The sequence below is a fragment of the Falco naumanni genome, chromosome 7 (assembly GCF_017639655.2).
Source record: "Falco naumanni isolate bFalNau1 chromosome 7, bFalNau1.pat, whole genome shotgun sequence".
NCBI classification, from domain to species: domain Eukaryota; kingdom Metazoa; phylum Chordata; class Aves; order Falconiformes; family Falconidae; genus Falco; species Falco naumanni.
In genome coordinates this window covers 6602001-6625484 of record NC_054060.1, presented here as the reverse complement: position 1 = coordinate 6625484, position 23484 = coordinate 6602001, and the positions used below count along the sequence as shown (strand labels likewise).

The 23484-nt window shown below is 52.6% G+C and overlaps 1 protein-coding gene across 1 annotated transcript in view; it reads right to left on the bottom strand.

Annotated features, from left to right (window-relative positions):
* Positions 1-677: 677 nt before the first annotated feature.
* The window catches only part of PCSK6 (proprotein convertase subtilisin/kexin type 6), a 36309-nt gene continuing 13502 nt past the window's right edge, over positions 678-23484 (bottom strand). Inside the window, exons 7-21 of the mRNA XM_040601073.1 lie at positions 20513-20685; positions 16425-16637; positions 14853-14953; positions 13138-13241; positions 12565-12682; positions 11332-11520; positions 10956-11092; positions 8769-8948; positions 8055-8157; positions 7288-7484; positions 6767-6854; positions 5370-5461; positions 3943-4072; positions 2804-2916; positions 678-2363 (exon numbers count right to left, since the gene is read on the bottom strand). Coding sequence (XP_040457007.1) covers positions 2266-2363; positions 2804-2916; positions 3943-4072; positions 5370-5461; positions 6767-6854; positions 7288-7484; positions 8055-8157; positions 8769-8948; positions 10956-11092; positions 11332-11520; positions 12565-12682; positions 13138-13241; positions 14853-14953; positions 16425-16637; positions 20513-20685 — 2036 coding nt within the window. The 3' untranslated portion in view covers positions 678-2265. The remainder of the gene's footprint in view (positions 2364-2803; positions 2917-3942; positions 4073-5369; positions 5462-6766; positions 6855-7287; positions 7485-8054; positions 8158-8768; positions 8949-10955; positions 11093-11331; positions 11521-12564; positions 12683-13137; positions 13242-14852; positions 14954-16424; positions 16638-20512; positions 20686-23484) is intronic.

Sequence of the window (23484 nt, the reverse complement as noted above, 5' to 3'; positions counted from 1 at the left end):
ACAGCAGCACAGCTCTGAGAAAGCATCTTCCCTCATGGGAGGGCTCCATTCTTTTCTTTTTTTCACACTTAAAAAGCTCGATTCCTCAGTTCAGGCACTGCCCTGGGCATCTGGCCCATGGTTAAACATTGTAAAACCAAACAACCAACAGAAGGCTCCACAGCTCTCTCTGCGCCCCACACACACTGGCAAGCTCCTCTCCTTCCCCAGCCAGCCGAAGGACGGGAGCCCTGCAGTTCCCAGCGCTACTGTGAACTGTGGTGGGGCACCGGGGGACACAGGATGCTCCTTGTACAGGTGGGAAAGGGGAGCAAGCCCTCCTGCCAGCTCATCTGGGATTCCCCACAACCGGAGAATAAGCCCAGCCATGCCCGAGTGCAGCAGCCAGACAGCCCTGGGTGCACCAGAGATGCCAGCCCAGCCTGGCACGGGGCAGGTATTCAGGGTACAAGTTTTCTCTGAAGGAAAAAGACCTTTATGAAAACAAAAGTGAGGTTTTTGCAGGTGCAGCTCCTCTGTTCTAGAGCTGTTTCTCCTGCAGGTGCTCTGGGCTGATCAGGAGCTCCAGCCAGGACAGCTGCTTTATCCGGCAAAATATAGACACGTGATGCATCTCTGCCCTGCCCTGCCTCTGGTTGGGATGGCAGCTGCATGAATTTGGAAAAAGCACAGATTCCTTTGTCAGGGGAGATCAACAGTTTATTAACTTAAAGGTCAGTTCACCAAAGCTCCATCTTTCCTTAGGTTTGGTCCAGGCAGGTGACAGTGTGGCTCTCCCTTCTTCACCTGGCTGAGGTAAGCTTTAGCGGGCAAGCCCAGGCAGGGTGTGTGTCGTTGCAACCGAAACCAAACAGGGATTATCCCAGCTCCATGAGGAACCGGTGACAATTTGTACTGTGAATTTCATTGGCAAAAGGTTTAACTCATTAAAACTATTAACAATGAAAATCAGAACATGCAGCATAGGAAAGAGTGTTTACATACGTCTGGTGCAGAGTGGCTCTGCAAGGTCAGAGAGGAGAAAAGAAGGACGTAAGACTCAAAAAGATTCCCCACTCCCATATAAAAAATAGTCCACAGAGAAAAACCAAGTATTGTATAAGTTATTTTTTAAAAATCTGTAAAACAACATAGCCAAGGATATTTTAAACACAATTATATAAACACCACATGACTTACTATTAAGAGAGAGCATGAAAAGATTTCTTTTGGGCAAGGGTTTTGTAAAATTAAGAGTTTCCTGGCCGGATCCCTGGAATGTCCCTTCTGGAAACAGATGCCCAAGAAAAATCACTGCTATAAACAGGAGGATTTTGTGAGAGAGAGGGGTATACCCAGCAAAACAGGGGAAGGATCGTAACACAGAATGCCAGAAGAGATTAACTGCAACACCACCTCCTTTAGAGGAAGGATCCGTCTTGTTCCAAACTGAATTAATCAGCAACTTACTAGCAGTTCCAGGAGGGAAATTCATTTCATGGTAAGGCTGTGACCCCACAGGCTGATCCATGCAGATGAACCCCCCAAGTCCCTAAGACTCCCTGTAGGCACCCAGGTTTTGCTTGCCTGCAGTGACCTGCAGGGCAAAGCCCTGCTGGACTTGCTGGGCTGACACGCCTGCAGAGCCGTGTGGATCAGCTCTCACTTTGGTCCTCAAATCTCCAGTTATTGCCACGGCCAGAGAGAAACGGCTACCAACCGAATCCGAACAGGAGTGCCAGAGCAGGCTTTAGGGCACCGCTCTGGGAACCACCTAATTCATCGTTTTACGTATGTACAGAGCACGGTACCGGCCGCTTGCAATGCAGGTTTATATCAGCCGTCACCTAGCAGAAAAGGGTACCAAAAATTGAGCCAGAAATGGCTCGCTCTTCGCAGATATGTGAAGTCCTGCATCCTTTGCAGCAAAGGCTCCCGCCAGCTGCTCGGAGCGGGCAGATCAGTAGGATTTCTGCGAGCAACCAAGCATGTGTACATGGATCATGCATCGGTCCCTGCTCACGAGGAGTGTTTGAGAGTATTAATATCACCGCTTGTCTGCTGCCTTTCAGGACTCGATCATTCAGGGTATGATCCAATCTCTGCTTAACATATTGCTATAGAAACACGCTGACAGTGATATTAAAGCTATCAAACTCACGAGCAAATGCTTGACAGCACCATGTAAACTCTCCCAAAGCTGAAAAAATAAACTTTTGTCCTAAACATTTGGCAAAACTGGGCTGGCAGTTGGTAGAAGTCCTGGATGGATGCAGCCACTGAACTTTACCCGGCCATAAGACACGTCTGACAGCAGAACTGCACAAACAACTTCTTTTCACAGAGCTTGTTTGATTTCACCATCTCACAGAAAGTCTTGTCAGCTGGGAGGCGAGGAACAAGAGAAAATGAGAGCAGATTAACATTTTAAATAAACAAACATTGCACGTAACAGGCGGTGCAATTCGTTCCAGTGTTGGAGGAGAGAGAATTGAAAAGCAGGCGCTTTTTAAGGGCATCTTTCACATGGTTTTAATGAAGGAATAAAGCAGCTTTGCAGTGAGTGGGAGAATTAGTCCCAAGACTAAACTATAGTGAAATACAAATGCTCAGATGTGTTTGAGCAACAGGCAGATACCCAGCAGCTCTGCCAGGTAAGCCACCTGCCCACTGCAGCCAGAGCCCAGCTCACTGCAGCTGTGCCCCAGCAAGCCCAGGAGCCCCAGTGCTTTCGGCTTTACATTGCGAAGAGAATCCCTCAACCCCCTTGTTCTTGCTACTGCAGAAGCACTGCAGTGCCAATGGCTCTGCCACAGCTACTTACCGTTGGTACAGGTTTCATTTGTTACACAGGAGCCACCAAGGAGGCTGAAACCTTCTTTACACTTGAGGCAGTTTCCACTGGAGCCCTCGCAGGCTGAGCAGTGGTCATCACACCTGGGGACAGAGACGCTGCCATGGTCTGAACCGCCACCAACACCCTGGCCATTCAAAACGGGCTGTCAGCCAAAAAAATGGGTGTGCCGGCACTGTGACATCCAGACCGAACTGGAGGATAAGGAAAATGGCAAATCTGAAGCTTGAAATGTTTATTAAGCCCTGAGAAAAATGGGCTTGTTGGTGCCAGCTCAATGCCCAGTGACAGCTGGTGACATCCTAGAAGTGCTGGGAAGGCTCAGTGGGACTTGCAGCTCTCCTCCCAGCAATCCCAGTTAGAAGAAGGGCTTTGAGGAGAACTTGTGTTGCTCCCATCTGTTTGCTCAGCAAAAAGAGCCCAGCAGCTGTGCCTCCTGCCTGGGGACAGTGGCTTGTGGAGACCATACCTGAAATCCCTGGGAAGGGATGCTGGTCCCTTGTTCCTCCCTGCTGGAGAGCCAGCAAGGGTTGAGTGAAACCCTGGGCAGGCAGGGACCAAGTTGTGTGTTCCCAAGCCACCTTTAATCCTCCCCTTTCAAGTTTGCTTTAATGAGGCTGAATTAACTCCCACTCCCCACTTAAAGTGCAGAGTGCAGGAGAGTGGGAGCAAATTGCTGCCTCCCAGCATCTCCCAGTCTCCCGCACGCACGCAGCCTCTGTGCTGGGCCAAGGAGCAAGCAACCGCTCCTCCAACATGGCTGCAGGGCAAATGGAGCAGGTTTGATTGAAAGCTCGAGTATTTACCTAAATATTACCATTCCTCCCACACCTCCTCCAAAGAGCCTGGGGCCAGGGCTGAGCCCCTTCCACGGTAGCCCTAAGACATCTTGGCTGGCTGGCTCTGGCGGGGGAGCGTGCAGCTTTGCCGCTCTTAAATCTATAGGGCAGGGGCATGTGGGGTCCAGCCCCATGGCTGTCCTGGCTCCCTTAATCCCTATTTTAATTTTCCTAGTAAACAGCTCCAGCTGTGAGCTGTTTCCAGCATTATTTATCGTTGCTGCCATCAGTCCTGGTATTACTCTGGTCACGGTCGGGGTGGTACCGTACCTCTTGCAGACTTTGTTGGGCAGCCCATGGCTGTGGGCAGGGTAGAAGCCCTCACGGCAGGCAGAGACGCAGCGCCAGTGGGGTGCAGAGGCCTCGGGGGTACAGGGTGCACAGTCCTCCTCACCTGGCCCTGTGGGGACAGAGGAGAGGGCAGACAGCACGTGAGTGATTTTGGAGACAGTGCCAGTGTGGCCACAGCCCCACGTGAGATGAGGAGCATCGACTTGGCTCTGCCCTGCTCATGCCCAGGAGTGAACAAGCTGCTTGTGCCACCAGGGTCCTGCACGGCTGCTTAGCTCCCACCCCGAAAAAAACAGCTTCCATCCCCAAAAAAACAGCTCCCACCCCAAAAAAACCCAGCCAGGACCCAGCATCCTGCTCCTCTGCAGAGCCAAGAGCTGGCCACAGGGGCTCAGCAGGGGATAGCACATCAAAATCCCCTCTGGGGCGTCAGCCACTGCTCCCAAGTGTGCACTGCTTTGGCTTTGCCACCCTATGCAGAGCAACACGTGCAAAAAGTGATACTGAATCGGGCTGCAGAGAAGCTGGAGGAGGAAAGGGCTCAGGAAAGGAGCTGGGAAAGCAGAGAGCCCCACTTCGGTGCTGGCGCATTGTGGCTGGACAGCAAACTTCAGTGATGGAGGTGGTATTATTAGAGGCCTTCCACGCACCAGGCTTGAGAAATGGTTATGCAGGAAAAGACAACAAGAAAAGGCTTGAAAAATAATTGCGGTAAAGTACATTTACACTGACTGGAATAAGAATTAGAAAGGAAGTAATTTTCTTAAGGGATTAAGAGCCCATTCCCTTCCACGCTTGCCAACAAGATCAATAAATATTTTGGATTTAGTCTTAGGAAATTGCCCATGTATGATAGAAGAGATTCACACCACTGAACATGAATTGTCTGGAGATTATATTATCATCAGATCTATGATGATTTCGAGGGCAGACGCAAACATTAACAATGGAAAATAATTGGACTTTCAAAAAGCAAAAAAGGCAGGATTTAAAGGGAACGCCGAGCAACTTCGGGCAGCAGGAAGAAGCTGGCAGCGGCCAGCCCAGCCCCGCGGGGTGGCCAGGATAACACACCTCAGCTGCCTTACATTTTTATACGCTGCAAAGCCATCTTCCATCACTCCAAGAGGGTTTTACAGCCTCCCCCGCAACCTTATTAAACTAAAGCACCTGGCTTCAGAGGGATCAGGAAATAAAGAATGGCTCTAATAAAAATGTAAAAACTCCCTAAAAACCTTTCCAGTGTGAACATATACCCAGCACCTCACGGGATGTGCTGGAGACCTGGGATTGCTTCCCCTCTGGCATGCTCTGCCTTGGCTCAGGGTGGATATGGTGGGCATTGACTCATGATGCATGAGGGTTTTGGGGTTCTGCATGGGGATGCTGTGGGGCAAAGAGTGTACCTGGGCCAGCAGGGCAGGTCTCGCACCGCCGGGGCTCCCGGCTGAGGTACATGGCGGGCTGGCACTCCGGCACACAGCTCTCTCCCGCCAGGCTGCCAGGAAAGCAGAGAAGACGTTTGTAACCAAAGCTGCCGGCTCTGGGACCTCAACACAGCCCATCCCCAACTCCGCACCCCCCCGTGCACTACAGCAGCCTCAGCCCGCAGCGCAGGAGGCGTCAGAAAGCCAGCTAGCCCTTCAGGAGAAATTAAAGTCCTGCCTGGACCAAAAGGACAACTGCAGGTTCCTTAATTAAGTATCCAGGAGGAAATAAAACTATTTTTTCCTGTGGGCAGCCAGCCAGGCTCTCACAAGACCTTTTACACCATGAAGCTCCCTGGCACAAAAGGAAATTTGTTCAGTGCCGCGGCTGGGCCAGTGCTGCTTTAGCGTAGCAGGGATGATTTGAAGTCCCGACTTAAAAGGATATTGGATAATAAAAAGCAAGCGCCATGCGGATTACGTCTGACAAGTGCCTCCACTTTTGCTTTTCTGAGGGAGTAGATAATCTTTTGGCAGCAGCAATTTCTTTGTCTGAGAGAGCCCTGCTGCTACACCACGGCTCTGGCTCACTCACAGCTCCTGAACGATACAAACTGCTGTGGGACAATACTTCTACATGCATTTGGGGATGGAAAACAGCTTCTCCCCAGTGCCGATGTTGCTCACCAGCACAGCTGGGCTCTGCATCCCAGTGGGGCCAGAAGCAAGGGTGCCTGGTGCTCCTCACAGGGTCGGGGCTGCCCTGAGTGCACCCACATTGCTGGAAGACCAATATCCTATGCTAGTGCCACTCAACAGACACATTGGATAAAATTTTCCTGCATGGATGAAGCTGAGAGAAGGGTTTCTGTACTTGCAGGGAGCATTTTCAGCCTGCCTGCAGCAGCCTAGCCGGGTACTGGCTCTGCCAGGTGAGCAAAACCAAGCACCCCATTTGGCTGGGACAGCTCTGCCAGAGCCACCTGAGATTCAGGAGGAAACGTGCTTTGCAATGTGTGCTGTAAAGGTTTTCATTGCTTTTTTTCTCCCCATTCTAGAAGTTGCAATGCTGGGAGCTGATCAGGTCACCAAATTTGGATGAGCACTCCTGAGCCCGCAGCACAGCACTTACCCACCACCCTGCCAATAGCTGGAGAAAAGGAAATTAAATTTAAATCATACTTTTCAGCTAAAGGGACACAAATCATCACCTTTAAATGCCCAGACCTCCAGCACTCCATGACACAGGTGTAGCACCACTGAAGCAGAATCCTGGATCTTTGAGTAACTCACTTTCTAATTTCCCACCAGTTTTCCCAAATTTAAACCACAGGTACTGATGCTGCAGGTATAAACTCCTCTGGTGCTAGTTTTACCTGAATCCATCTTTGCATGCAGTACATCTGTCCGCTTCACCAACACATTTTTTACAGCTTTGATGACATTTCAGACAGCGTTTCTGACCTTTCAAAAAACAAAGTGAGGCAGGGAGAATAAAATCTGGACAGTGATTTGCAAGCAGCAGTTGCAGCCGCAAAACCCTGCTGCACCCCAGCACCAGCTCCCTGGGGTGCAGAGGCACATCATCCCTCCCTGATGGGTCCCTGCTATTGCAGATGACCTTATCTGTCATTGCTTGCTAAGTAGAACTATGCTTTGCAAGCAGCTAGGATCATTAATTACAGTCTTCTAATTAAGAGCTGAGTTGAGCGCCTCTGCTTTGCACCACCCTCTGAATACCCAGAGGTTTTCCTCCTCCCTTTGCTGTGCAAAGCAGGTCAAGGGGGGAAATTCAAAGCCAATACTCAAAACCCAAGGTGTCTTCTCCACCCATAGCACTTAAAACAGAAGAACCCCTGCATATCCTCATGCTACAGCTTGCAAGTGATATCCTTACGTTCCTCGGCGTAAAACCCGGGTGGACACAGCACCACGCAAGTGTTCATCTCCTGGTGATGGTAGAGGCTCCGCTTGCACGCCGTGCACTGGGTCGGCCCCCTCCCGACACAGCGCTCACAGCCCTTGTAGCACCGGCGGCATCTCCGGGCACCTTTGTCACCGAAAAACCCCGTGGGGCACGAGCTCACACACATCCTGGGGAAGGAACCGAGAGCACCTGCGCTTTGGTGTCAACAGCCGACCGCTTCCCAGCAGTCCAGTGCCTGCCGCTGACCCCTCGTCTGCAGTGTTCGGGACATCCCCCAGCCTTGGTGGCGATTTGCACTCCTTTACTTCATATTCTTAAGATTTAGGGTCTTGAATTTTGTGGCTCTGTAATAAAGAGCCCGTGACTCCCTGGGCCAGAAACCTGGACTATGGGTAAACTTCTCCTGTGCCAGCCCCAGAAATTGAGGTGTGGAAACCTCCGTTCCAGAAGTGATTTGGCACCTCAGCGAGCTGTCCCTTGGCCGTGGGTGACTGCAGCTGGTGAAGCCAATGCTTCTTCCCCAGCATGATTACACGGCCAAGGTCCTCCAAGACTTTACAGCTCCATGCCCCCATTCCATCATACCAAGGGTCCCCATGCCTCCTCCTCCCTCTGTTTTCTCTCTCATATATTCCTTTCCCTGTGCAGACATCTGTCACCCATGCTGCCGTAAAAGCCCTAAGGAAAGGTGCTGCCACCACCCAGGGACCCTGTGGGGACAACCCACCAGCCCTCACCTGCCAGTTTTCACACTGCCCAGGCTGTAGTGGATGCAGTTCAAGCACTGGTCGGCATTGGGGCCATCGCAGCCCTGGTCACCACACTCGGGATGGCACGGACCTGCAAAGGGAGAGACTGGCTTGGTGGGGGTACAGGCTGAGCATCCCATAGATCCCACTGCCAGGATGCTCTGAGCACACCCTCCCTGGGCCAATGGACACGGGGAAGGGGCTGGGGACCCTCTGCCTAGTTTTTCCTGTATCTATTATCTTAAAGATCTTCTGTATCTTATCTATCCTATGGAGCTGCACGGCTCTGGGTGCTCACCTCTCCTCCAGCTCATCCTCCCCAGCATGAATCCCACCCAGCCATCCCCTGGCTGAACATCCTGCTACAGAAGCAGATTTGTAAGAGGGGCCAGACCCGCTCCACAGGCACCAGCAGGGATGCCTGCCCATGCCCACACCAGGCCGGGAAGGAGGTGGGCAGAGGAGCTTTTTTTACTCTTCAGATGGCTGCACCACCAATTTGTGGCAGGAACGCTGGGATGGGGTGTTTTGCTACCTTCTAATTTTGCCATCCTGCTGCCCCGCGCCAGCCACAGGCACTGCTCCTCCCAGCCTGCCTCAGCCCTGGGCAGGATCAGGCCTCATGGCTCCCACATTTTATCCAGGTTTGCATTTTCCTGGGTACTTTGGAGGGGACAACGCAGTGGCACAGCTAGCACTTACCTGCGTACTCCTCCTCGTCCTCCACAACTTCCACCTGGCTCTGCAGGAAGGCGGCTCTCGATGGCTCCATCTCTGATGCTGGCACCTCCAGCATTCTCCCGCTGGACTGGGGGCTGCCCAGCGTGGTGTAGGGGTGCTCAGCTGTCCCATAGAAGAGAAGGCTCCACTCCTTCAGCTTCCCTGTGGGGCAGGCGTAACGTCACCCATCCCGCTCCCCGTCTTGCTCCTCCCTGGGGGACCTGGCTTTGGGGGAAGCAGGAGGCGGATGGACCAGACCTTCAGGGCTTCACCACTGGCACAGCAATGCAGAAGCAAACAGCGAACACCCAGAAATGTTCATGAGCCCCTGAGCTTCCAGGCCGCACAAATGTGGCTGTTTAAGGCACCTACAAGGGATTTTTTTGTCTATAACTCATCTGACAAACCCCAGCATCACCATAGCCTTCCTGTCTAACGTGTGGAGAGAATCAGTAACTTTAAAAGCTCCATAATAGAGGATTATTTCTGTCTGACAAAAGCCACCCAGCACACACTGGATTATTTCTTGCTGCTGTTGCTCCAGCCATCCTTTGCCTGACATACCAGAGATCTGAGCTCAGTGTCCCTGAAACAGCATGGGGGCCACCAGAGCCTGCACTACACCAGGGGCCTGGGGGCTGGGGACCCCCCGTGGCCTTACAACCACACCGAGGTCCTCTCTGACCTATGCAGCTTTGGGGAGGGGGGTCCAAAAACACCATTGCTTCTTTCAACACTGTTTTTCTTTCAATTCCCCATCAATGTAAGTCACTTCACACCACAGCACGCTTTGCTTTAACTACTAATCCCCGCATTTCCAGGAAGGGCTTAAAATTTCCGACACCCAAATCCCTTGGCTCTCTGAAAGGGCTGAGAGGACCCACCTGCTGCAAGCAAGCAGTGCTGGCATGGAGCACGCAAAGGGGTAAGCTCAAGCAGCATCAGCCAGGGAAGAGCTCAGCCATGCACCTCCGCTGAAAGAATTAAATTTGCTTTAAATTTAAAATGTCCCATGTGAGGCAATCCCAGGTTGCATAGGGCTGATGCTGGGGGTGCAGCAGGGCCAGCAACAGGACACCCATAGTTTTTAATTGGTATTAAAGTAACAAATTTAGTTGGTTTAATGGTATTACACTAACATTTGATACCTGTTTCTGCTGGGGCTGGAAGTGTCTTCCCTTTTTTAACTCCCACTTTGCCCTCTCTGGTTCAAGCCTGGTACAGAGCCTTTGAGGGGGGTGACTTAACATGCTCATTTTCATTTCATTTTGCAAAGCCGGGTAAAGCTGAGGCCTGATGCCCACAAGGGGCTCAGAAACACCCGCTGTAAACTGTAAATACAGGGGCAAAAGCGGCTCCGTGGGCGCTTCACTGCTGCTCTCTGAGTTCAAAAGATTTCGGGTGAAGGCAGCAAACAGAAACACTTTCTGCACAGTGAACCCCCATGTGCGCCTCCCGCCAGAAAGTCGCGTGGGAGAGATTTTTAATATACTCCTGGCTTCCTATCAATGATTGTGTGGATTTTAACACCCCCGCAATGCACACCAGCCCCAGGCAGGATGCTTCATGCCCCGGTGCCACCAGCCGGCAAGGCGGCTGCCCCTTCCCAGCAGGACCGGATCCCGCCAGCCCGGCTCCTTTGCCAGAAAGCGGTCAGGGTGCAGGTGGCCACGCTGGGGACGTGGGGACATGGCAGGGCTGGGGACATGCAGGGGGCCAGGCTGAGCCCAGCCACCCCCTGCCAGCGTGGTGGCAGCCTGGGGAGGATGTCTGTCCGTCTGCAGCCTGAGGGGCATCGTCCCCTTGCACTGTTGCACAACCAGCCCACGCGCCAGATGTCCCAGCAGTGAAGCAAAACAAACAAACAACAATTACAGCTCTTGGGTTTCCTCATTTTGACTCATTACAGTTTAATTTTGGAAACCTGGCTCTCAGTTGCAGGGAGTTTGCTGCTGGGAGAAAACCTGCTCCTGGCTCAGCCAGACTGGCAGCCTCCTGTGCTCAGGGCTGAAGTTTTATTCCCTTTCTGAAAAATTTGGGCAATACAGTTTTGCTGAAGACCATAAAACTCACAGCAAAAGTTGCAGCCAAGCAAAGTAACTTGCAAAGAGCTTTGGGGTGAAGGGGGCTGGTGGGCGCTGGGGAACGTGGGTGCTGAGGGACCCTTACCTTGCACTGCGGGGTTGCGCACTTGAGATGGTGTGTCATGGATCTCCAGGGTCCACTCCCCCGCTGCCCGCTCCCCCCAGCAGTGGACGGTCATGAACTCCCAGCCCTTGAACCCCTCATTGGAGTGGTCAAACACCCTGCAACAGTAATGCCATGGATCAAGAAGCATGACTTTGTCTTATTTAATCAGAAAAGGTAGATAGGCAATTAAGGATTTTAGGGATACTTGCATGCACCCACCCTTGCACAGAGCTCTCCTGCAGCTGACACCCGAGCATGCCCCCTGGCTTCCCAAAAAATCCGAGCAAATTTGCAGCAACCCCCTAAACAAAGATGCTGCCCAGCCCAGATGTGTGCTGCTTCCAGCTGCACTTACCTCCTGGCAAGGAGCTGCGACCTGGTCCCCGCTGGAGAGATGAGGCTGATCTGGAGGTCGCCCCGGCGTGGGTGCGAGATGCTGAGCCGCACCACAACATGCTCCAGGTAGAGCACGTGCTGGTCGCGGTGCTCAGCGCAGGCACTGCTGAGGGTGCTGGCACGCAGCACATGGTCTGCTCGGATGTACCTGCCGGAGACGGGCAGAGCATCGCTTTGGGGCCAGCATAGCTCCCCAGATCCCTGCAGCACGGACGCCCAATTATATTTGAAGCCAGTCTCCTACTGCTTCACGGCAAAAATTATCTCATCCTCCATTGCAATACAGTGTCCTAGCACAGGAATTTGCTGAATTGCTCAATGGTAACGAGATGGGTTTGAACTGCTTCTAAGATCTATGCCTTATGGGCTGCAAGGGCGCTTCTTTATTATAACCACCAGTGCAGCGTTCCTCTTTGGGTTGTAATTAGTGTCTGTATCAGATAAATAGTTTCAACAACACACTTGGCTCCAAATTCATTCCTGCTTTGCATATGTGAGTCTTCCAAAGGAACTGCTCTTCTGATGAACAACTCCCTTGCTCTACAGCCAGGCAGTGTAAACCAGGAGGGTCCATTTGGTCAGAACCCTGATCCCACCCTTTAACCTAGCAGAGACAGACCTACCAAAGATGAGATGCAAACTTAGGCTGTTTAGAACCTGAAGACAAGTTCAAAGAGACCCCAGGCACCAGAAATTTGAGAAGCCTTGTGACAAATCACCAGTTTTTAGTGTCTTCCATCAAGACAAGGTGCTTGGTGGAAGAGTGAGGAGAGACCAACACATCATGTAGGATGCTCATGTAGGACCCAATGGGCAAGTTGGTTTTGGTCTCTCACTGTCATCCCTCAAAAATGCCCTGCTGATCACCCATCTGGGAAGTGAAAGCATGCAAAATAAATCACTCACTGTCAAAGCTGGTCCCAGAGAGCCCCTGTGGGACCTGCTCCTCATCAAGACCCCAGGTGGACACTTCTGGCTCAACAAACAGTTGACAACAAACTGGGGTGGACAGTGTGGGTCACTGACCGAAAAATCCACCTTGCTTGCACATGGGCTTGTGCTGGACCCCTGACTCCTAATTTTCCTTTCCAAATGCCAAGCTGAGCCTTTGCATCACAAGAGCCAGCTCCACCAAAGCTCCTTCCAAGCAGCCACATGCCCTGGGAGAGGCCCCCACCCCACAACCACTCACTTGGGCACTCTGTCCAGGCTTCCCACGCAGACCTGCTGGGGAGGAACCGCCTTCCACCTCTTGGCTTCCACCACAATAGCATCTGCATCCACCAGACCGAAGCCATATAGATGGCTAACTGGAAAGAGAGAAGACTCAGAAACCCACTGCTTTCCAAGCAGGGATCAGGATGTCCTCCTAGTGCTTGGTGGGTCATCCTTCAACCATCAGGGAAGGCACGGAGTTGTCCTTGTTGGGGTATGAGGTGCTCCAACATGTGCCCTGCCCATGTTACACCTCAAATTCACACTGGCACCATGGAAAAAAACATCGCTGGGAGCAGCCCATGTTGTAGCTCAGGAGAGCCTCCACCAAGCAAAGCTTCCAAACCTCCGTCAAGTAAGGCTTCTAAGCACACTGCCCCATAAATTACTGCCCTCTCCTCTCTCTGCTCAACCACCTGATGGCAGGAGCTCCCAAGCAGCTGAAAGTGGCCACCCAGGGGGAATGCCTCCATGAGCAAAGCTCTGAGGACCTTTGTTTTCCCTTGGGTGGCCATTTTTACCATGCCACCTTCACTCCCACACCCCTCACCTTTATGCCCTGCACCGTTGGTCTTCCAGTCAGACGCTCGCAGGTGCACTGGCCGTGAGGTTTTGACCAGCAGATGCTGGACATCTCTCCAGGTGAGCAGGGGGCTGCAACAACATACGGTTCATGGGATGGCTCTGCTGCTCCCAGTCTTCCCAGCAGCAGCAGGGACCCCCATTGGGTTAAAAAAAACCCAAAACCAAAACCAAAAACCCCTCTTTCCTGCTCCAAAAGACCACGAATTGCTGATTTAAATGCTGACACCCTGCCTGGAGGTTGACCATCACTTGCAGTGCCCCAGCAGAGGGGGGTATCCCAGAGAGGGATGCCATGTGCCCATGGGCATTGCAGGACTTATCCCTGGCCAAGGGGCTTTAGTGCTCACGCTCCAGGGTATAACTGAAGCAAATCAAGGAGGTTTTCCCCATTTTCTTGCAGGAGAACAGGAAGGAAGCGCATCCTGAGGCAGGGTACTGGGCTCGGCAGCTTGCTGATACACAGTGCTGAGCAAACCTTCCCTTTATAGGAATAACAGCAAAAATTGCTGGAAAAAAACCCTGGGTTGCTTATTTAACAGAAACATGAAACCCAAAGTGTTTCCAGCCCCCTGTCTAGGCTGGGTTTCAGTGAGGTTTCTCTGTTCAGGGTGCTGGACACTGAGCACTGGTGCTTTTGAGCCCCCACAAGATCCCAGCCCAGGGATATTGCTGAAGAATTTTCCACATTTTTCTTACAGTCAGTTCTTCGGCATCTCAAGCTGGGATTTATATTGCTCTTGAGCAACGGTGAAGAAAAGAAATTCAATTTATTCCTTCTTGTCATAATGGAGTGCCTGAGCACCAAGCTCTGGTACTTAATGTTGCGTGTTACGCCTCAGCTAAACAATTCAAAAATTACATCTCAAGCTCTTAATATATGAAAAAGGCATCTCTAGAAACATGCCCACCTGATCCAGGTGCTGGGACTAAGCTGCAGGAGAGGGACTGGGATCGACACACTGTGATCACCATCCCTGGATGCAAGCGCAGTTCTGCCCTGTGGCTTATTCCCAGCCTTATTTTTATTTCCACCCCATAAAATTAATAATAAGCTTATGAGAAGATGTTCCATGAAGCAACACAGGGATGCCCAAGGGGTAAGCCTGGTGCCTCACAGGGACTGCTCCTGGGCTGGGGAACCACGACAGGACCAGGATAGGACCAGGATGGAGGCAAGAGGCAAAGAGCAGCTCCTTTGAACTGGGAATCCTGTCACTGCTGGTCACACACCATGTGGGTTTTTGACATTATGCAAAAGTAGTCCTTTTCCCCCAGGAATGAAACACTTGCTGAAAACCATCACTTCTACAGACATTTTCCATTTTCTGTGATGTTTTCTGACATTTTTTTTCCAGGAAGCATTTATAAAACTCCTGTTGGAGCTGACTGTCAGCAGTTTCAATGCACCAAATGAAAAGCCTGACTTATCTCACCAACCCCAACTTTTCAACAGATGGCAACAAGAGAAGAATTAGCTCAATAAAACACCTGCAGGAAGATTAGATGCAAAACAACAACACCATATCAAACCTTGCCAAAAAGGAGCAATTTAGAATAACTTTGCCCCATTTTGAGTTGCTCCAGAGGAAAAACACCCACCTTTTTCCTTTCTGATTTTGTTCTCCAGATACTAAATGTGGAAACATTTCCCCCACAAGCTGGTGGCGAGGTGACACTTACTTTGCCTCCAAAGCCAAAGCAATGATGCCCGCAACCATGGGGGCGGACACGGAGGTGCCGGTGTGGCCGTCTGTGCAGCGGTGCCGGAGATCTGTGGTGACCTGTGGAGAGAGGAGCTGCAGCCCCTGCGCTGTTGGGATGCTCCCAGCGTGGGCACTACCCCACCGAGCACCCCAGGTTTGCTTGGAATGCTGCCAGGAGGGAGCTGAGCCAGCAGGTACCCAACCCCTGCCATGGTTCCCATGCCATCAGGCTGCCCAGAGCCCCCCAAAATGGGCTGCAGATATACTTGGCACAGAAGAAAACACCCCTGCTTACATGTTCCTTTGTTCAAAGGTGCAAAAACTGTTTGAAAGGGGGAAAAAAAGAACAATTTCGCTGTGGATCAGCTGGAGGAAAAGTCACAGATGGAGCAGTGTGAGTGGGACAGACCTGGCGTGAGTATGCACCCATGGGTGCATGTTGAGCTGTGCCATATTAAACACTTTCCTTAAAAGCTTCAGCTCCTGGTGTTGGGCAAGAATTTCCATTTGCATGGGACGGGAAAAGGCAAAAAAAAGCGCCATTTCCAGCTTTTTTGTTTCAGGACAGAGCACAATACCTGAGCACCAAAAGCTTGGAGAGGGGAGGTAGGCAGAGATGCTCTGTCGGTTACATTTTTAAAAGTCTCCTAGGTTTTGAGTTAATCTGGTGATTTCTGGAGCAGGAGTGATGTGCCACCCAGTTTCTCCCCGAAGTGCCTCTGGAAGCTGCTTTTTTGCCCCATAATGCTCCAGCAGCACTAGACTAGTGCTAGTCTCTGCCATGCAAATGCTCCTGAGTGCCATGAAAATGGCACTTGGACTGTTGTCTGGGTGGAAATTAATAATTTATGGCCCAAACAAATCACTCCTGAATAAAAATAATTTAAAAAAGACTTGTAAAAGAACTCCACAATGCTCCTCCCCCCCAAAAATCCCCTAATTTGGGTGCAAAACTCCCTCCCAGCTCGGGTAAGGCACCGTGCCAGTGGGTGATGTCTCACTGCCCAAGGTTCAGATGATGCGCAGGGACATTGGTAACAAGAGGCTTTGCTGTGATGAGACCACAGCAGCTGTTGGGACAGGGCAAATACAGCCTGGGCAGCAGGGAAAACCAGACTGATCCACGTGTGCATACACCCTCAGGCAATTCCTGGGCTCTGAAAATCTCTGCTCCCCATTTGGGGTTGCCACATCCCTACCAAACACCTCCATCCTCCCTCTTTTTTCTCTCTCAGGCTAAAAATCCTCAAAACTCTTTTCTTTTTTTTTTTTTTTTTTTTAAGCAAGGGACAGTGAGCAAGCACTTTGGGGAACAGGTAAATATTTGCACTAGTATTTTTGCAAACCTCCAGCCCTTTCACCCATTTACCAGCCACATCCCTGAGCAATTCCCAAGAGCAATTTTTGCGCCACCATAAAAAGCCACAAGCAAAACTCACTGCAGGACTAAGGGCAAAGATTGGCTCTTAGAACTGAACTATCATCCAGCCCAGCCACGTAGAAAACATCCAGGGGATGCTGCCCCATGTGACATCGGGGTAAAACTTACTATTTTCCGCTCATAAAAAGCCCCGCTGCTGTAGGTGGTGGCAAGGGTGGAGGCACACTCCTCCAGGTACCAGGGCTTGTAGCCGTTCTCGGTGGTGCTGCTGATGGAGATGGTGTAGATGCTGTTGGTGTAGCCGTCGCAGGAGCAGTAATCGCCCTCTCTGCCGCCGTTCCCTGACGCCCAGACAAAAATGGACCCCAGACCCCTGCGGCCCTGTGGGCAGAGAGGGGACAGGGGGGGTGAGAGGAGGCATCTGCCTGGGATGAGAGGCCATCTCGGCACAGGGAGGAGGGGGCAGCCCCCCGCCAGCGCTGGGATGCCGTCGGTAAGCCTGGGTTTGGGTCTGGATATGGGCTTAGGTTAGGGTGGAAGGATAGGTCCCATCCTGTCCAGCGCTCAGCCCCCTGGATCAACACCTGCAAACGTGTCCCTCAGCTCAACCAGCCCCTGTTTTACAGGCAGCAGCTCCCCGCGAGGATGGGAGAGCCTCCGGCGACAGGGATTTTGGCATCTTCCATGGTCTCTCCTGGGGGAAAACATCTCAGGTGCTCAGAGCCCCTGGACAAAGCAGTAACACCCGGCACGGTGCTTGCTGGGGTGCAGGGATGGCCCTGTGGGAGGAACTGGCAGGGACACCCCCAAAACCCATGTCTCCCTCATCTTGAGCCCACAAAGCTCATTGCGAACCCACCCAAACTACCAGACCTATCTTTTAGGTTCCTTTCGTATGTTTTTTATTTTTTCAATCCTGGCCTTTTCTCTCCTCCCCACCGCTTGGCAGGAACATCTGATGGAGCCATCCCCACCGGGTACAGCTGCAGGAGCCCACCGGGAATTGGGGGGGTGGGAGGGGTGCACCAGCTGCCCAGACCTCCCCGGAGCTGGGGGAAAATCCCGCCCAGCAGCGGTGGCCGCGGTGCCAACGAAGGGCCCCTAATGAAGGCGATGGCGGAGGGGCAAGCCCCGCTCACCCCCTCCATCCAAACTGCTGCCAAGGGCACCCAGGAATAACCCAGCCCCCTGGGGATTCGCAAACAGCCTGCCACAGTCCCAAGGGAGGATTTTTGGTGGCCCAAGGGGGTTTGGGGCAGGAAATGAAGTGGCTGGGTTGCTTCCACGCCTCGCAAGGCAGGGCTCTCCGGGGAGGGCTTGGCAGGCGATGGAAGCACACGGCGGCGGCAGCGGAGCAGCCTCATCCTCCCCGCGGCTACTCCTGCCACGGAGAGATTTCAGCGCTAGACTGGGCAGATCTGGTGTTTACCTCCCTCCCACTGCTCTGTGGCAGCTTCCTCCACAAAAAATAATAATAAGAATAATCATAATAAATAAAAAAACCAGCTTTGCTCCAGAGGAATTCACTGGGATTTATTGTGGGTTTTAAGTACCGGGGGGAGAGGGATGGTTTATTACCTGTCTCGCCCTCCTCCTGGGGCAGAGGCTCTCCGAGCTGACCCTGCCTCTGGATACACAGGCTAAGTCAGGCTCTCTTGTTACTTTATGAAAGTTTTCATTATCTGGGCTGCCTCGCAGCCAAACTGGGTGGGTATTTCCCTAGCAAAGATTAATAGAGCTGTCTGGGACTCTTCAAGAAAAAGTGCAGTTGCAAAGGGAATTAATGCCCTGCCCCGCATCACGGAGAGCTCAACTCAGCTTGCCAGCCCACCAAGCTTGCTGCTGGCATCTCCAGTCCCACCTTCCAGGGTTCCCTGGATCTCCGAGGCAGCAGCATCCCAGCCCCCGTGCTCAGTGCAGGCAGTGACCATCCGGCTCTCCAACACTAAAATCCACCCATCTCCAAGGATAAGCCCTGCTGCATGCAACCCAGTCTCTCCTAAATCACTAACTGGAGGAACAAAACCAGGCACCAATTGCCAAAGGCGTGCGGAGATGTAGCAACGATTTTGATTTGGATCAGTAGATGGGGGGCCCAGACCTCCCTTGTACCCTGCACCTCAAGCATTGCAGCTGCGGGTGCTGGGAAAGGCTGCTCGGTTCTGGTCCAAACCCCGCACCCCCATGATGCCCAGGCAGGGCTGCACTGGAGAAAAGTGGGTTCGGAGCCAGCATGGTTGCACGAGGACACAAACAGGCATATCAATGACACTAGAGCAACACACATCTAACACCTGACAGTGTTTCCCGGCAGAGTGAGCTCACCGCGTATTGCAGCTCCCTTGGATTCAATAAAGCCACTCTTACCCTTTGCCCTCCAACAAACAACTACCAAGATTTTCACAAGCAGACCCCAAACACCCATCTCCTTCATTTACCATCCTCCTAAGCCAACACCATCCTGGTCAGGGGGGCTCCTGGCCACTACAAAGCCTGGATCCAGATCATTTAAACCAGGGAATCCCTCCCTGGCCAAGGCTGGGGATGCTCCGGCTCTCCCCATCAGCACATTGGTCGGATGTGAGATGCACAGCATCTCCCCGCTTCCATGGAGCAGCTGGGGCTTGGGTGTTTGCCCAACGGCACTCCATGAGAGCCCAGGATAAATATCCCCTTGTTAGCTTGTGAACTAATAAGGTGTGTGTGGCTGGAGCGAGAAACAAGAGGATAAATTACCCCAGCGCAGTCCTATCGCTAATAGATAAAGGTTATTTTAATGTTTCCATTAAAAACTCAATTTTAAGGATTTATAACTCAGTTACAGCTGTTCACTCGGGCTAAAGGTGGCAGCTAACTATCTGCTTGCAGCTTTCCTCGTTATTTAAGCAGTTGGTAATTAAGAGCTGTGCATGCAGGACAGTGGGTGCCACAAATACATGTGGCGGGGGGGGGGGGGGGGGGGGGGAGCAGAAATAAGGCTGGCAGGGTCTGAAATCCCCCGGGAGACAGAAACAAGCATCCCGAAACAGCGGGGCTGTGCCGGGCAAGTACCCTGCTGCCGCCCATTTGATCCAGCATGGAAAAATAAGGTCTAAAAAGCAGCTTGTTTCCCCCGTATTGACACGGCGTGAACTCCCCAGCACTTCAATGGGTTCCTCGGCAGGCTCACCGCCCCGGCAGGAAATCAAGTAAATAGTGGGAAAAACACTCCACCCTATTTTTAGATAACAGGCAGGCTGCGCTCGCCGGCCCGTGGCCACCCCAAATCCCTGTGCGCTTCGAGAAGAGGCAGCAGAGGCAGGAGTGGAGGCAGGGAGCAAAATGGGCAGGGGTTCCAAGCCCAGCCTGGGGCTGCCAGCGGCAAAACCCCAACCCCAAATTTGCCAAAGCACCCAGGGGACACTCGCTGCAGAGTCCCAAGCTGCCACAACACTTCCCGCGGCACCTGCCGAGCTGCCAAGAAAGGTCTTTTTCCTGATGCTTTTAGCCAATATTGGGCATTTTTTAAAATCGCCCAAAAAGAGAAGGGGCACAGGAAGGCCAGGAGATCCCCAATGGGGACTGACAGCTGTCGATCACATGTGACACCAGCTGAAAACTCTCACTGGAGAACTTCAGGGACAATAATCTGAATTTCTCCTGTGCCCCCGTGGCCGGATTCTGTGGCGGCACCCGTGTCGCCTCCCCAACCATGACACGGCCACTAGTCTGGGTTGAAAACCAGGGAAATGCTTAGTGTGATGGAGACCCCTGGGAGAGGATACCGGGGCCCTGGGGAGGGTGAAGGAGCAGGGGATGAAGATGCCGGGGGGGGCAGCCACTTCCCTCCATACCAGCACCCGGGGGGATATTTTGAGGTGCAAAGTCACCCCCCCTCCAAGAACAGCTTTGGCTTTCTCAGCCCGGCAGAGCTTCGCAACTCAACCTGGGGCCTGCCTGCCCTGCCGGAGCTCTGCCCAGCGGCCGGCCGTGCTGAGGGGTCCTGCCGGGGCCGCGCCATCGCTGGGCACCTCCCGCCGTCACCACCCTCAGCTGCAAAATCCACCGGAGCTCTTAGGGACGCCGGGGAAAACTAGGAAAAATTAGAGATGATTCGCCCCCCCCCACCCCCACCCCGGCCCTAGCGATGCCATCGCCTCGGGGGGCCGAGCCGCCCGTCCCCGCGCCAGACCCCGGGCCAGCCATGGCCCTGGCACGCATTCCCCACGGGGCAGGAGGAGGAGGGCGAGCGCGTCTGGGCGCTGCGGGATCCACACCTTTTTAATGCCATGCTCAAAAGCCTGTTTGGCCAATAGACCAGGTCCATCAACTGTCTTCCCATCATCATCTGGCCCCCAGCTCGCGCTGTAAATGTCAATGTAATCGGGTCTGATGCCAAGCGACTTCGCTTCAACAACATCTGTTACATCGCCATCTAACATACGAATGCCTAAAAGCACAAAAACATCAGACATTAGGGCTTAATGGCTTGGATGAAAGTGCGAGGATTGCAATCAAAGGGCTTTGTTAACGGCGGCAGAAACCACATGGCTTGAGCGCGCCTGGAATAGCTTCAACCCGCGGCCCCGCACGCTAACGAGCCCAGCGGAGGGATGCTGGGGAGCTATTTTGGAAAGGTTTCTGTGTTGTTGGCTTCATGGCAAGTGATGGAGAAAGGGGGGTTAAAATTTACTTCCCCTCCATCGGGGGGGATTGGGCAGTAGAAGCGGTGCTGCACTTGCTGGTGGCAAAATCCCCCTGCTAAAAAAAATTTTTCCTCCTTGTAATTAATCAGCTAATTCACTCCTCCACCTGGAAGATACCAGTGTTTCCTGAATGCTCACAGCCTCTTGGCTTTGGGCACACCAGCAGGATGAAGCCTCTCCCCATGAGTGGGGACAACTGTGACTGTCCCCGAAGCCTGTTACTGCCCAGCTGATGCCAGTGGTGCCTGGGAGGAGGAGAAGCTCCAGGAGAACCCCCAGGCTGTGGTCTGCACAGCCAAAGCAGAGCCAGGACCCCAGCCCATGACAGGACGACGATGCCACCCGGGATAACCTCACTTCAGGCTGGGAATACCCACAGGCACCAGCCAGGGTGGCTCACGGGCAGAGCCCACCAACCGTGGCAGGACCAGCTGGGGGATTGCTGCACACCCCCAGCCTCCAACTGCTGCAACGTGAGGGTTACAACCCTCTCTGCTGCCCATCACCCTTTCCCCGCTGGATTTCCCCCTTGCACGGTGGGCAGAGGGTGCCAGGCACCCCAAAGGACTGCCCAGAAACAGTCCTTACAGGACAAGAGATGCTGAAAATTTCAACATCCTATTTCGCCAGCCAGGGAGAGTCTGGTTTATAAAAATGCATTTCCCCTTCCACATGTATTTTTTCTTAAAGCAAACAAATGCAGGCAGATGTCATTACAGCTGCAGCTGCACTCTGGACACCAGTCAACTCAAATATCTCTTTCCAGCGCTGTCCCCTACCAGCCAAAAACAAGCTTAGAAATATAAAACCAAGGAGCAGAGCAGTTCCCAAAAACTTCCTCTCTTTGTCATGTTAACAAGAAAATATGAGGAGAAGGAGTGAAAAGCTGAGCCCCGTGTCTGAGCCGTGCCCAGCTGCGGCGCAGCAAGTAAAACCACTTGAGGGATGGTTTTCTGCACTTGCTAAATGTGGGCACATTCATCAGCGAGCCCAAAGTCAGCTTCAAGTCAACCCAAAGCCAACCCAAATTTAGCTCAAAGTCAGCCCAAAACAGCCCAAAGCCAGCCCAGAGACAACCACCCACAAATGCAGAAAACCCCAGGTTAAATAATGGGGAGCAGGAGGGAGGGGGGAAGGATGCTGCAAAATAAATGAGCTCTTTGCCACGCAGGGAGCCATACTGGCCTCCAAAGCAAGCGTCTGAGGAAGGGGAAAGGAGGAGGAGGAATAGCTGGAGCCCTTTTTGTTTCTTGAGCAGCAATGCATTTTGCCTGGAGCAAACAAAAAGAAACGCAAGAGCGCTGAAGAGCAGCCAGTAAAATTAGATGGTAGCTTTCTGAGTGTGACAAATAGGCTTCCCCAACAAGTTCTGCTCATTAATCGCTGCTTTATTTGCGTAATCCATCTAAAATCACTCTCGCTGCAGCTATAGAGTACTTTCCTCCATGATCCCAAACTTGATATGGCTATGACTTTATTTTTCCCCTTTGCCTGTTCATGCTGTGGGAAGCCCACGGCCCCAGCCCTCTGCCAGGTGCCTTATCTCACTCAACACCTCCCCAGCACACCCCCAAGGCAAGGCACTCGTTAAAGGCAGCAAATTAAAATGAGACCCATAGGTCGTTATAAAGTCAACAAGTAACGCTCTTCTCCACGGCTGCTGCGGAGAAACGGGCTTGAAAAGGAGCATGAAGGCAATGGCCTGATCCTGCAGGATGCAAAACTGCTCTAAACCCCCCCAGGAGATTTGCCTTGCTCTGCTGCTGTTTGGCGTGTGCTGGGAGCTGAATTTTTAGAGGCAAGGAGCTTCTAAGAAGCAAGAAGCCATCTTGCTAAGAAGCCCGTGCCACCCTGCCATTCACCCTCCCCAGGGTTATTTCTTCCCTCAGGGGATTTTCCCGGCACAGGGAACCATTGATGGTGCTTGGCCAGGAGCAGGACTCGTGCGGGCATGGTCCCAGTGCGGACACAACCCTTAAAAATGCTCTTCTTGCACAGCCAGGGTGAACAAGCTGAGAAAAGGAACTCAGCCCTGAATCCACCCATGGGCGCTTGGGTCCATGCTCCTGATGGTGACTTCTCCCAGCGCTGGGGTGGCAGGAGGGGTTGCAGAAATAAAACCTTCCTGTTCCACCCGTGCCAGAGATGGGGCTAAATCCCCTGGCGAGGACGCCGTTCCAGGCATCTGTCTCCTGCATGGTCCTGCCAGCCACACAGATGGGACACCGCACTCCCAAGCCCCCGACACCCCCATCTCCGTGGCAGGTGCTATACCATATATACCTCCAATTTGGTGATAAACATTCATTTGCTTCCCGCGCTTTGTGTTATTTGAGGGACCAGGCGAAGGTCCCCCGCTCTGTACAGCCCTGCCCTGCCCCCCTCCTTGGTGTTTTCACCACAAAGGTACTTTGGGGGTCCCTCCAGACCCCCCACCACAAGCGGCTCATCTGAAGACATTAACCTCACAAACAGGTGATTTCAGCTCTGAAGCTAAACCAGCACCACTGACCACAGCAAATGCAGCCACCCCAGGCACAGCC